At 42.6% G+C, this 12,473-nt stretch overlaps 1 protein-coding gene across 2 annotated transcripts in view; it reads right to left on the bottom strand.

Annotated features, from left to right (window-relative positions):
- The window catches only part of IFRD1 (interferon related developmental regulator 1), a 579,560-nt gene that overhangs the window by 150,620 nt on the left and 416,467 nt on the right, over window positions 1–12,473 (bottom strand). For both annotated transcript variants that reach the window (XM_044088679.1, XM_044088680.1), the window contains one exon: window positions 1,333–1,467. In XM_044088679.1, the coding sequence (XP_043944614.1) occupies window positions 1,333–1,467 (135 nt within the window). The remainder of the gene's footprint in view (window positions 1–1,332; window positions 1,468–12,473) is intronic.

Raw genomic sequence — 12,473 nt, 5'->3', positions numbered from 1 at the left:
AAAAAAAAAAACAGTATGGAAATTATAATGCTTCCTAGGCATACAAACTGTGCAACATTATTTCTGTTTCTCAATGTATACTTTTTTGTATGTTCTATAAGCCTACTTTTTAAGGGCCCCTATAACATGCACAGGAGATGCAGATATGAGGCAAAAAGGTTTAAACAAAAGTACGCATGATGCTTAGGGGGTCCTGCTCACAAAGTACCTGATAACACAAGCCCCAAAAAGTTCAATTAAGGAAAAGTAAACTACCTGCCAAAATGTCTGAAGAAAATAGATAGCCAATAATCTGCTTGCCCATGCAAAAACTGATACAGCAACAGAATAAAGTTAATGCTTTTCTCAATACCTCCCCATAATTTAAGAAAGGCATAGAGAATACAAGCTAGCTACATTTTTTAAACTCCATAGGACCAGCCCAATAACACCTCTGTCTGCAGCTAATCAGTCTATTCATACTATGGGAGTAGACCACAGTCCTAAATCCATTCATTCCTGAACCAGTAGCCCATGGCCCATCCGTTCTCCCACAGTATCAGTCAGGTGGTAGGCAGTGGGCCAGCTTGCTGGTCATGCAGAGCTACCTACTCTCCCCTGTGGAATATCCCCCCTCCCTTCAGCTCCTCTTCCAAACTCAGCTACTTCTGCCTTGCTTGGGGGGGGGGGTGATATCACCTCACAGGTTCACTTGGTTTGTGAATGCACAGTAGTAGTGAGCACTCACAAGCTTGTGCTCCACAAGTGCAACATCTAATGCTCCCACTAGGTGTCACCTAAGAGGTTGAGCCACAGCCACCTCTTTCTCCCCAGATTGAGTGACCCATGTGGTCACGCCCATCCTCCCCAGTCATCACTGTCAGGTTCCAAAGTCTGTATTTGGATCAAAGTAAAAGCTTTCTCTGTGTATGTGTGCCTCTCTCTCTCTCTCTCTATCTCTCTCCCTCTATGGCGTCTAAGCTGGCTAAGCTCAGCACATTTTTAAATGGTTTCCTTGCATTACATCCAGTACTAACAGGCTATCTTAAAGGTGCACAAAATAAAGTATTAGAGCAGATTAAAAACTTCTATGGAGATGAATGACAAGGAGCAACAGCTACTACATTATAAAATGTTATTCTCAGCAGACACAATAAAGATAACTACGAGTGGGAAAACAGGAGTTATGAAGACAGTCCAGATTTAAAAATGTTTAATGCTATATATGTTAGTCGGTCAGCCTCAGCTTAAGTATTGCTGTATGTCAAAGGCATGGAAACTAAGGCCAAATACAAGAACGCCTACATTATGATAAACACATCGTCTTTGCTCTCAGCTTTAGTGGACATCTACCTCTACAGCCTTTAAGACATCTCGGAAGACAGAGCGTTGCTTCTTCTTTTCCGTCTTGGCTCGGTGCTTGTTTCCATCAGTTGCTAGAGCTTTCAGTTTTTTGGTGAGGAGATCCATATCGTCATATTCAAAGTCCTGCCAAATGTGAAAATATTTGTCAACCAACCAGAGGTAAACTGAAACGAATTGTAGAATGACGCAAAACTAATACAATTTAAAACAGGGCTAGCCAATAACAGAGTAAGGATATGATATGATATGAGGTTATGCAAAAGGCCTGAAATTCTCAAGGATAAGCAAAAGAACTTAATGCTATAAATGATGGAATTACATAGAAGAAAAAAGCTAAACATATAAATAGCAGCGAATCAAACTAATGGTACTCCGATAGCCATCAGCTTTTCAAACTCCTTTTCTGATTCGTACGCTCAGTGTGACACCAACACATTAGGAGAAGTAAGCTGCTGGCAAATTGTAACAAAAAAAAAAATAATAATAATAACAATAATAATCATGTCTAACTACTCCACCAAAATGTTACGATATAAAAATGTGTGTGTTAGGGTCATACAGTAACATGTAAAAATGCTGGGCCACACAAACCCCACAATTTCCAAAAATAAATAAAATATCTGTGGACCCCGAGGGGGAAAAAAGACAGAGTAATTAGATTGTATGGATTAAGACCTGACTCACACACACACACACACACACACACACACACACACACACACACACACACACACACACACACACACACAAATTAATCACCACATCACCTAATATTTAAGGCTTCATGTTAACATTCACACTGCGCTTTTGAATCACAACCCTCCATACAAGGTGGCACATACAAAACACCCCTGCAGCAGACTTAGCAGTGCAGGGCAGTTCTTAACCCCTCAATCAAACAAGACTTCATGTGCAAGAATCCAGTAGAGTACAACAACACAAAATTATAAACATGTCAGTTCACTCACCTGAAGCTTGCACTAGAGTACAACACTAAATTATAAACTTGTTAGTTCACTCGCCTGAGGCTTGCACTAGAGTACAACAACACTAAATTATAAACTTGTTAGTTCACTCACCTGAAGCTTGCACTAGAGTACAACACTAAATTATAAACTTGTTAGTTCACTCACCTGAAGCTTGCACTTGAGTACAACACTAAATTATAAACTTGTTAGTTCACTCGTCTGAAGCTTGCACTAGAGTACAACACTAAATTATAAACTTGTTAGTTCACTCATCTGAAGTCATCTGAAGTTTCCACTAGAGTACAACACTAAATTATAAACTTGTTAGTTCACTCACCTGAAGCTTGCACTAGAGTACAACACTAAATTATAAACTTGTTAGTTCACTCACCTGAAGCTTGCACTAGAGTACAACACTAAATTATAAACTCGTTAGTTCACTTCACCTGAGGCTTGCAGCAGGGCCTTCGAAGACAGTAAAAACATGCCAGAAAGTATATGCATGTACACCTGATTGAGTGAGTGGGTGGGTGTTGGGTGGGAGGGCAGAGAAGGAAAAATGTCACACACTGCAGATGGCTTGGGAATGACGAGTGCACAACTTTTTAATTTGTTATAGTCCACTTTGAGGGGCTCTCTGCAGTGAGTTAAGCACTAAAGCAGAATCCCAAGCAGCAGCTTAAATATTTAGAGGGGCAGGAAAAGCTTGAAAACAAAAGGTGGAATTCAGAGCACAATATCCTAAACACAAGCAGAAGCACTGCTTTTGGGTGGAGGCCCAGATTCTTGTATTTGGTGAAGAAACCCAGAGATTACATGTGGTCATGGAGAATTGTCTGAAGTGACCATATTCTACCTACCCAAATGTTTAAGTATGCACTGACTGTACTGCCAAATTATCAGTAGATCTGTTTGATCCAGAAAAAGAACATTTTCTAAAATCTGGAAACTGATACTTCACCACAGAAGCACCCTCTCCATGCAGTGCAAAAGTCACTTACAAATGCCTGGTATTCCTGAACTCATATATCCTAAAAGGAGGGATAAGCAACTAGTAAACATACCTCTTACGTTTATAATGCAAGAAATCTGGGCAAAATCAAAAATATGTATTGGCAGGTTGGCATAATGGTTAAGGTGTTTACCTTACAGACAGAAGGTGCTGGGTTTGATACTCACATGAGGCAAATGGCTACACTTAAAATGGCCCACAAGGGCAGTTAGCCTACTACCAATCTATGAACATACATGAGGAGGGAAAGGCCCAAAAATCAGGGACAGAATCAATATAATAATTTTTCTTATAAACAAAAAAAATACTATAAAAATAGGTTTGCATTAGCTTGCATTTTTCTGAAGGATACAGAGTCAAACTCAAATGTCTTATTATTTAACACATTTTATGAAGAACAGACTACAAAACATAAGGTCAAAAATCTGGACATTCTTCAAAACCCTGGTCAGTTCAGAGATGCGACTCTTAGGTTCATAGGTTCATACTAGGCTACCTGCCCTAGGGCATTTATAAGCCTAGCCCAGAGTTTTGTGACTTTCGCCACCCCTTTAGTTTGAAGGATACTATGCCCATTATTTAGCTGTGCCTCTGTTAAGCAGTGACACTGATGTGATCCCTGGGGTATACCTGCGATCTCCCATCCATTGGTCAAGATTTCTCTTGAACAAAGCCAGCGAGGTGCTCTGCCTCACATGTACCGGGATTTTGTTCCACAGCATAGGGAGTCTCTGGGTGATGAATTTGTCCCTCCAGCGAGTCCTATTTATGACCGTGTCAAGGTTCAAGTCTCGTGCTCTTGTAGATCGGATGGATTTAGATTTTTTGAGGTGAAGCATGTTCATTAATTCCAGGTTGGACATGGCCTTGTATGTCAGGCACAGGTCACCTCTGAGCAGGCGGTAAGCGACTGAGTAGAGCTGGAGCTCCTTCAGTCGGGCAGCACAGGACATATTTTTGAGACCCTTTATCCTTTTGGTGAGGAACTTTTGGGGCCTTTCCAATTGCTGCAGGTGTCGGGTCAGATACATTCCAAATGGGGCATTGTACTCAATCATCGGTCTGATGAGTGATGAGTACAGTGGAATGATGACCTTCCTTGACCTAGATGTGAATCCCTTCATGATCAGGTGGGCAATGTAGAAGGTCTTCCTAACTACTTTGGCAACGTGGGTGTCAAATGAAAGGTTACTGTCAACATGGGTCCCCAGATCCCTGATAACCTCTTCTGTGCTTAGTGGATTGCCACCTATATGGTAGCTGGGGGTAACCTTGTTTTTCCCGAAGGGTATGACTATGCATTTTTTAGCGTTTAACTTTAGGCCATGGCTTTGGCACCAGTTATCCGTTTCTATGAGACCCTTCTGAAGGATATCTGTGTCTGATGTGTTTTCAACTATGGTGCCCAGTTTGCAGTCATCTGCAAACTATGTCAGCCATAATCCCCCTGTGCTTGCCTGTACTTCTGAAAAGTAGATGCCGAACAAGAGTGGGCCCAGGACCGAGCCCTGTGGGACATCGCTTGTGACAGGCTTGGAATCAGACATGGCGCCAGCAACTCTGACCCTGTGGGTTCTGTCACTTAGCCAGTTTGCAACCCATCTTGTGACGTATGGGTTTACATTTAAGCTGGTGAGTTTTTCTATGATGCCCGAGTGGGGTATTGTGTCGAATGCCTTTGCCAGGTCAAGGTAGGCTGTGTGGACTGCCTTTCCCTCATCAATGGCCTTGGTGACTGTTTCGAAAAAGTCAACCAAGTTTAAGAGGCATGATCTGCCCTTGACAAAGCCAAATTGGGTTTGATCCAATGTCTGCAGGTCCCCTATGTCTTTATTTATGAGTTCCATTATGATCCTCTCCATAGCTTTGCAGACCAGGCTTATCAAGCTGATGGGACGGTAGTTTCCAGGGTCGGTGGAGGCACCGCCTTTATGTAGTGGGACCACAGTTGCCGTACACCACTCCTTGGGTACGTGTCCTGAGGTGAGGCTAAGATTAAACAGCTGCCCTAATTGCGGGTTTAATTCCTCAATGAGTTCGTGGAGCACACATCCGGGGACACCATCTGGTCCCATGGATGCTGTGTTTTTCGCCTTGGAGAGAGCTGTTCTCACCTGAGCATTTGAGATGTTTGGGAGGCTACAATCCTCTAGTATAGATATTTCTCCTTTTGGGGGGGAGGGGGGGGGATTTGCACTGAACCTGTCAGCCAGTATGTTGGCAATGTCTGTAGGTTCAGTGATCTTTACATCATTTTGAACTAGTTCTGAGCATATCTGGGAGTTTCCTCCCAGGTTTTTAACATCTAAAAAAGGCCTTGTGATTGTCTTTTGAGTCCTTGGCGATTTTTCTTTCAAAATTTGCCTTGGATGATTTTATGAGAGCTCTTAGTTTTTTACTTATAATGATCAAAGGTGTCTTCCCTTTTAGGGATTTTGCTCTATCTTGTAGTAGCTTTCTCCTTTTGTTGTAGAGCTTGTTTATGGCTGGGGTCCACCAGACTGGACGCTTGCCTTTGGTACAAAGGGTCTTTGTTTTGCTTGGGATTGCCTGATCCATGCAGTCCTGGAGGTGCTGGTAGAAGGCATTTGTATGTGATTCAGCGGCTTTAGTGATGGTTTCCGCTGGTTCGGGGGCCTTGAAAGAGACCACACCAGTCCTAAGAAGTGTGAAGTTGGCTTTAGAGAAGTTCTTCACTGTGGTCTTTTTTTATCTGGGGTGGGGGCGGGATGTGGACTTCAAGTGAGATTAGTTTATGACCTGACCTCACCAATGAGGGGTATACCTCCGGTGTTGAACATTGTGACCTCATGTTCGTGATGATGAGATCTAGTATGTTTTCGCCTCTTGTGGGCATGGTGACTAGTTGTTCCATGGCATTTGAGTTTATGAACTCTAGGAACCTTTGGGCTAGAGTGTTGGGGCTTGAGTAGTGATCCCAGTCTATATTCGGATAGTTGAAATCACCTAGTATGATGGTGTTTGGGGTTACATTTATCCCCTCCAGAGTTTTCAGGAAAGCTGTGTGAGGTTCCTGAGTTTGAGAGGGTGGCCTGTAACATGCTACAAATTGCAGAGCAGTCTTGCCTATGGTTAATTGCACCTGGATGGTCTCTGATGCATCGTGCGTTGCCACCAACCTGGAGGTTAATTAACTTCCCAAATAAAGGGAATACACTATTCCCTGCTCTGATTCTCTTTAGGAAGAAAACAGAATGACATAAATAAACTTAACTAAAACATAGCGAAAATCTGTTCTTTAAGATATTCGCATCTCCTGAAAAATTAAAGTTAATTTATACAAAAAAATTGTGCAGATCAAAGAAGCACTGTACAAAACTGATAGCCACAAGAAAAGTAGATTTCAGGTTACAACTTTAGGTCTGCAGGAGAAACAACGGACTGAAACTGGATAACATTTACAGACCAACTGTGTAACAGGCAGACTTCGCTGTACAGACAAACTCTTCCACCACACATTATAGGAAACCCTTGAAGAAGGTTCCTTTAGAAGCCAAGGACATCTGAACTCTTGTTAGGATCTTGGAAAAACACTATCAGAAATTTAGTCCCAAGGCAAAGGTCTTCTTTTCATGAAACTATACCTTCCAAATCTTGACTGAAATCAATTGTGTAGGTACCAAGACACAGAAAATTGAGAACAACGCACTCTCTGGGGGCAACAGGAATGAGCTTCAGTCTTTCTAAACAAGACTAGCAACCGTAGCAACTGAGTGGTCAACAGAGGAGTACCCCACTCCCTTTGATCTCTAGTCTACTGATATGACAGGCAAGCTTTCAAAGCACCAACCAAATCAGAAAAGAAACAAAATATTGTCTTGAGCCAGTCTGAACTAGAGCAGCAAACTATAACAACTCAGGACCTTAAGATGTTTCTGAGGACATCAGACTCTGCTAAAATGCCAAGAGAAAGATGTGGCTTTGAGTAAACCACTATGGCCTGCTACCACATATGAATAGTTATGTACAGAGAAAACAGGAGCAATTCCCTCTGCTTCTTATCCCCCATTACGGCACCAAACCACCATCTACGCACAGAACAGACACAAGCATATTTCAGGATTTGCACTTCCAGCTTCACTGCTTTGATCTGCATTAGGTTTATGTGAAAAAGTCTGCCAGCTACTGAATAAGCAGTGAACTCGCTGTCTATCTAGTGATGCATCCTAAGCCAGAGACACCGGGGGTGAGGTTAGTAATGGTGGAGGTTTAATCAGAAAAGCACAGCTACATATCATGCAAAGAAATCTGCCACACTAATGAAATACAGGAGGAGTCCAAGACCAGAAGACCAGAAGACCAGAACTAAGTTATCATGAGAATGGCGGCTCTGCAGTCACTGGCAGTACACCCATGACGTGTCACTGCAAGTGGATACAAAAACAACAGAGATTACAGGCTCATAGTGAAGTACCAGCCTAGCTGTCCTTGTGGGCCATTTTACGCCTAGCCAATTTCCCTTTCAAAGGTGAGAATCAAACTATGCATCTTATGACTGTGAGGTAAACACCTTAACTACTATACCAACCCTCAAACTCCCAAGCTGTGACAAACTGTGTCTGAAAGGTGAGCCGCGCTTGTCTCATAGATAACCCTATGCAATGATGGACATCAGTAATGAGGGAAAACAGGCAAGTTAAAGAAACAGATGTTAAATGCAAACACATTCAAATGTAACTTATGCTACTACTGCTATAATCCTAGTTTCCATTTCCACATTTGAGGCACTATTCAGAAAGGCTGAGAATTCTATTGCTATCTGCCCTAAACCTCAGTGCCTATCCATGTTAAGGGAGAAGGGGGGGGTCTATCCAGTTCAGGATCACAAAGTTAACTGTTACAGGGATTAGACCAATTAACAGGTTTCATCATTCTCATATACATGGATACCAAACAAGCCCAGTGAATGTCTGAACAAAAAATGAGGCCACAATTAACTATTTTTGGCACAGTGAAATTATTAAATGAAAGCATTTTTTGATGAAACCATTCACTACTAACAAAGAAAGAAAAAAATTCCCAGTAATAACTACCTCCAGCTTCATCTTGGAGACAGTCCATTTCTGCTGAAAAACATCCCCCCAAGTATGATCAAGCATCCATTTAGTACTTTAAAACTGAAGCTCCTCTCAAAATCCATTTCAGACAAAAAAAAAAAAAAAAAAAGGCAACACAACATTACTACAATTCACTCTCGGAAGCAGTACACATGGAATAGTAGCAACTAAAATGGTCTGTCATTTCCATGCAGTCAAATACTAGCAATGCAAGCCTAACCTCCAATTACCAATCCGTATCCCCACCTCCCATGCTGGATCAAGAGCTAAACCAATGACACATGACAGCAAAGTACAGAATTCTATGACATGGAAACAAGGAGAGGTGTGGATCTTGTATCCACGACTCACTTTGCTCGAGGGAGCTTTTTTCTGTCCACATCTCCTACCACTTCCACAAAAACAGACCTTAAACTGTTCCTTCTAACGGCCAGTGGGAAATATTGCACTATAATAGGTTGGAGCAACCAATAATGCAACTGTACCATGGAAGTTTGGCTTTGTTTTATAACAGTGAACCCCCCCCCCTCCGCAGATGCGCAGTAGCAAGGTTCATAGGTAGGTACTAGGCTATTGGCCCTAGGGCCTATACAAGCCCAGTCAAAAAGGTACCCTGGCTTTTGCCACCCAAGAAAATTATTTTCCTGTGCCACTGTCGAGCAGAGTCACAGAAGTGATCCCCAGGGTGAATTTCCTATTTCCCATCCAAGCATCGAGATTTTTCTTGGAGTGCTAACGAGGAGCTTTGTTTGATATAGATAGGTAGTTTATTCCAGAGTATGGGAAGTCTCTGGGACAGGAATCTATCCCTCCGGCATGTTCTTTTTAATGTGGTGACAAGGTTTAGGTCCCTAGAGCGTGTACCTCGGTGGGATTGGGACTTCTTTAAGTGGAGCATGTCCAACAGCTCTGGGTTTGACATAGCTTTGTATATTAGGCAGAGATCACCTCTGAATAGGCGATATGTGACGGAGTAAAGCTGGCGTTTTTTGAGAAGGTCTGCGTAGGGCATCTGTTTGAGGCCAGTAATCCTCTTTGTAAGGTATTTCTGTGGCCTTTCCAGTTGCTGTAGATGTCTTGTGAGGTACATACCAAAAGGGGCGTTGTACTCTATAATGGGTCTAATGAGTGATGCGTAGAGGGGAACAATGACTTCTTTTTTTCTGGATGAGAAACCTTTTGTGATGAGGTGTGCCACGTAGAAGGATTTCCTGACTACTGTGGCAAAGTGATTATCAAAGGAGAGACTATTGTCCACCTGTGTCCCAAGGTCTCATCACACTTTCGGTATTAAGTATACTACCGCCTATGTGGTAATTCATGGGTATAGGCTGTGTGAACCACCTTACCCTCGTCTACAGCTTTGCTGACTGCTTCAAAGAAGTCTATCAGGTTTAGGAGACATGATCTGCCTTTTACAAACCCGAACTGGGTGGGGTCCAGAGTTTGGAGATTACCTATGTCATTGTTTATAAGTTCCATGATGATACGTTCCATGGTCTTGCAAACCAGGTTCATCTGGCTAATGGGGCAGTAGTTCCCGGGGACCGTGGTGGCTCCCCCCTTGTGGAGTGGGATAACAGTCGCTGTGCGCCATTCAGCGGGCACAAAGCCTGAGGTGAGGCTATTATTGAACATGGTACTTATGTGGGGTGCCAGTTCATTCTGTAGTTCGTGTAGAACGCAGCCTGGGATGTTGTCTGATCCCAAGGATGCTGTGTTCTTGGCTTCGCAGAGTTTGTTTTTTCCCTGTGCAGCCGTAATTACAGGAATTTTGCATTCTTCCGGTATAGAGATGGGCCCTTTAGGGGGCGAGAGGGGGGTAAAGATAGCACTGAGCTTATCTGCCAGGATGTTGGCAATATCAGTTGGGTCTGTATATTTAGTGCCATTGTGCTGCAACTCAGAGCAGATCTGAGTGTTGCCATTGAGATTCTTGACATAGCTATAGAATGCTTTGAGGTTGTCTTTAGAATCAGTGGCAATTTTGTTTTCGTAACTAGCTTTGGAGGATTTTATCAGGGATCGTAGCTTCTTACTGAGGCTGACCAGGGAGATCCTCCACTCATGGGATTTTACTCTCTTTTGCAACAGTTTCTTCCTTCTGTTGTACAGTTTGTTTATGGCAGGGGACCACCAGATTGGCTTCCTTATTTTGGAGGATAGCATCTTGGCTATGTTTGGGATAGCACGATCCATGCACTCGTGCAAGTGCTTATAAAGTGCAATTGTGTAGGATTCAGCAGTCGTAACTATATTCTCCATCTGCACGGGTGTCATGAAGTTCACCACGTCTGTCTTAAGAAGCATGAAGTTGGCTTTGGAGAAATTTTTTACCGTGGTTTCCTTAATGGGGGGTGGGGGCAGGATGTGGATATCTAGGGTGATTAGCTTATGGTCGGATCGGACCAATGAGGCATTGACATCAGGTGTGGAACACAGGTCACTCATGTTGGTAATGACTAGATCTAGGATATTGCTGCCCCTGGTGGGGGTATGGAGAAATTGATCCAGGGCATTGGAGTTTATGAATTACAGAAAGCGTTGAGCGAAGGAGTTGGTACATGAATAGTTTTCCCAGTTAATGGTGGGGTAGCTGAAATCTCCCATTATTAGGGTGTTTGGTTGAACCCTAATATTTTCCAGTACATCAAGAAAAGAGGAGTGGGAATCCTGGGGCATGGTCGGGGATCTGTAGCAAGCTACAATTTGGATTGCAGTTTTGCCCAGAGTTAGTTGCACTTGGATAACCTCGGATGCATTATGCTGAGCAACTAGCCTGGAGGTGTGGATATCCTTAATGAATATAGACACACCTCCAACCTTTGGTGTTCCGGTCCAGGTTACATGGCTGAAAAGTGTGGCATGAGTTATAGCCTGGTAGTGCAGGGGTGCTCTCTGGAGCCTTGAACCAGGTCTCAGTCACTGCACAGATATCGATGTTCTCCATTTTAAGGAGTGCCTCGAGTGAGTGCATTTTGAGATTTAGACTTCTAGCACTGAGTAGCATTACCCTCAGTTTTTGCTTGCCTGTTCCTGTTACGGTGGTGAATTTGGCCCACCTAAACCCCACCCAACACCCTGCACAAGGTAACATTTTTCTAAACTGATGAATAAACATGTTCATGTTTTTTTTTTTTTTTGTCCGCATGAATATTTATCCTGGATTGTCAGCATGTAGAATGCAGATACTGCAAACTTGTCAGCTTGCTAAAGAGACACAGGCCACAGTGCTTATGTTTTTGGCAATCTATACGTACATCAAATTAGAAAGCAGCCCTTATTATGGTTCACTTTACATCTTGCAGTGCTAAGTTTTACGTCCCATGCAAACTTTTTAAACTAACAAACAGTTAATATGCAGAAATAAAATTTGCTGTGGTGGGAGAATGTAGTAACTTGCATTTGCAGTTTAAGAAGGTCCTTAACTACTGAAAGTACAAAGCAGATCAAGGAGTTATTTTAGTGTGTAAAATAAGACCTTGGGACCTGTTGTACCAGTGTGGGATTATTATTTGAGAAGGTCATTAAGCCTGTATGTTGCTGTCTCCCACTACACCACCTCATTTCCACATTTCTTCAGTCCATCCTTCAGTTGCGTAAAATTGTCTGATTGTCATGAATTCCACATTACTGGTAACCTCTTCCAGTGTGTGTGTGTGTGTGTGTGTGTGTGTGTGTGTGTGTGTGTGTGTGTGTGTGTGTGTGTGTGTGTGTGTGTGTGTGTGTGTGTGTGTGTGTGTGTGTGTGTGTGTGTGTGTGTGTGTGTGTGTCTGCTATGTCCCTTGTCTGCCAGCTCTCCAAAATGAGATCCACAACATGCAATGACTTGAGTAGCTGTTATGCACTTTGAATCAATACTATTAACATAACTTGCATTATTACTGTAGTAATATGTATTCAGTATGTTTTCATTGCAGACTATATCACCGAGATCTTTGCTACCATACAGTGGTTGTCTTGTTAAACAGCTGAAAGTGTTAACTTAAATGTTCGCAAAACAAAATTATCAGACAGGGAAACTCAAAAAATTATTGGCATGTGAATGGGGTGCAACTTAAAGAGAAGGGA

The sequence above is a fragment of the Protopterus annectens genome, chromosome 11.part0, assembly GCF_019279795.1.
Source record: "Protopterus annectens isolate FY-2018-M chromosome 11.part0, PAN1.0, whole genome shotgun sequence".
NCBI lineage: Eukaryota > Metazoa > Chordata > Ceratodontiformes > Protopteridae > Protopterus > Protopterus annectens.
The sequence above is the reverse complement of the archived record's forward strand: the minus strand, read 5'-3'. Positions and strand labels throughout refer to the sequence as shown.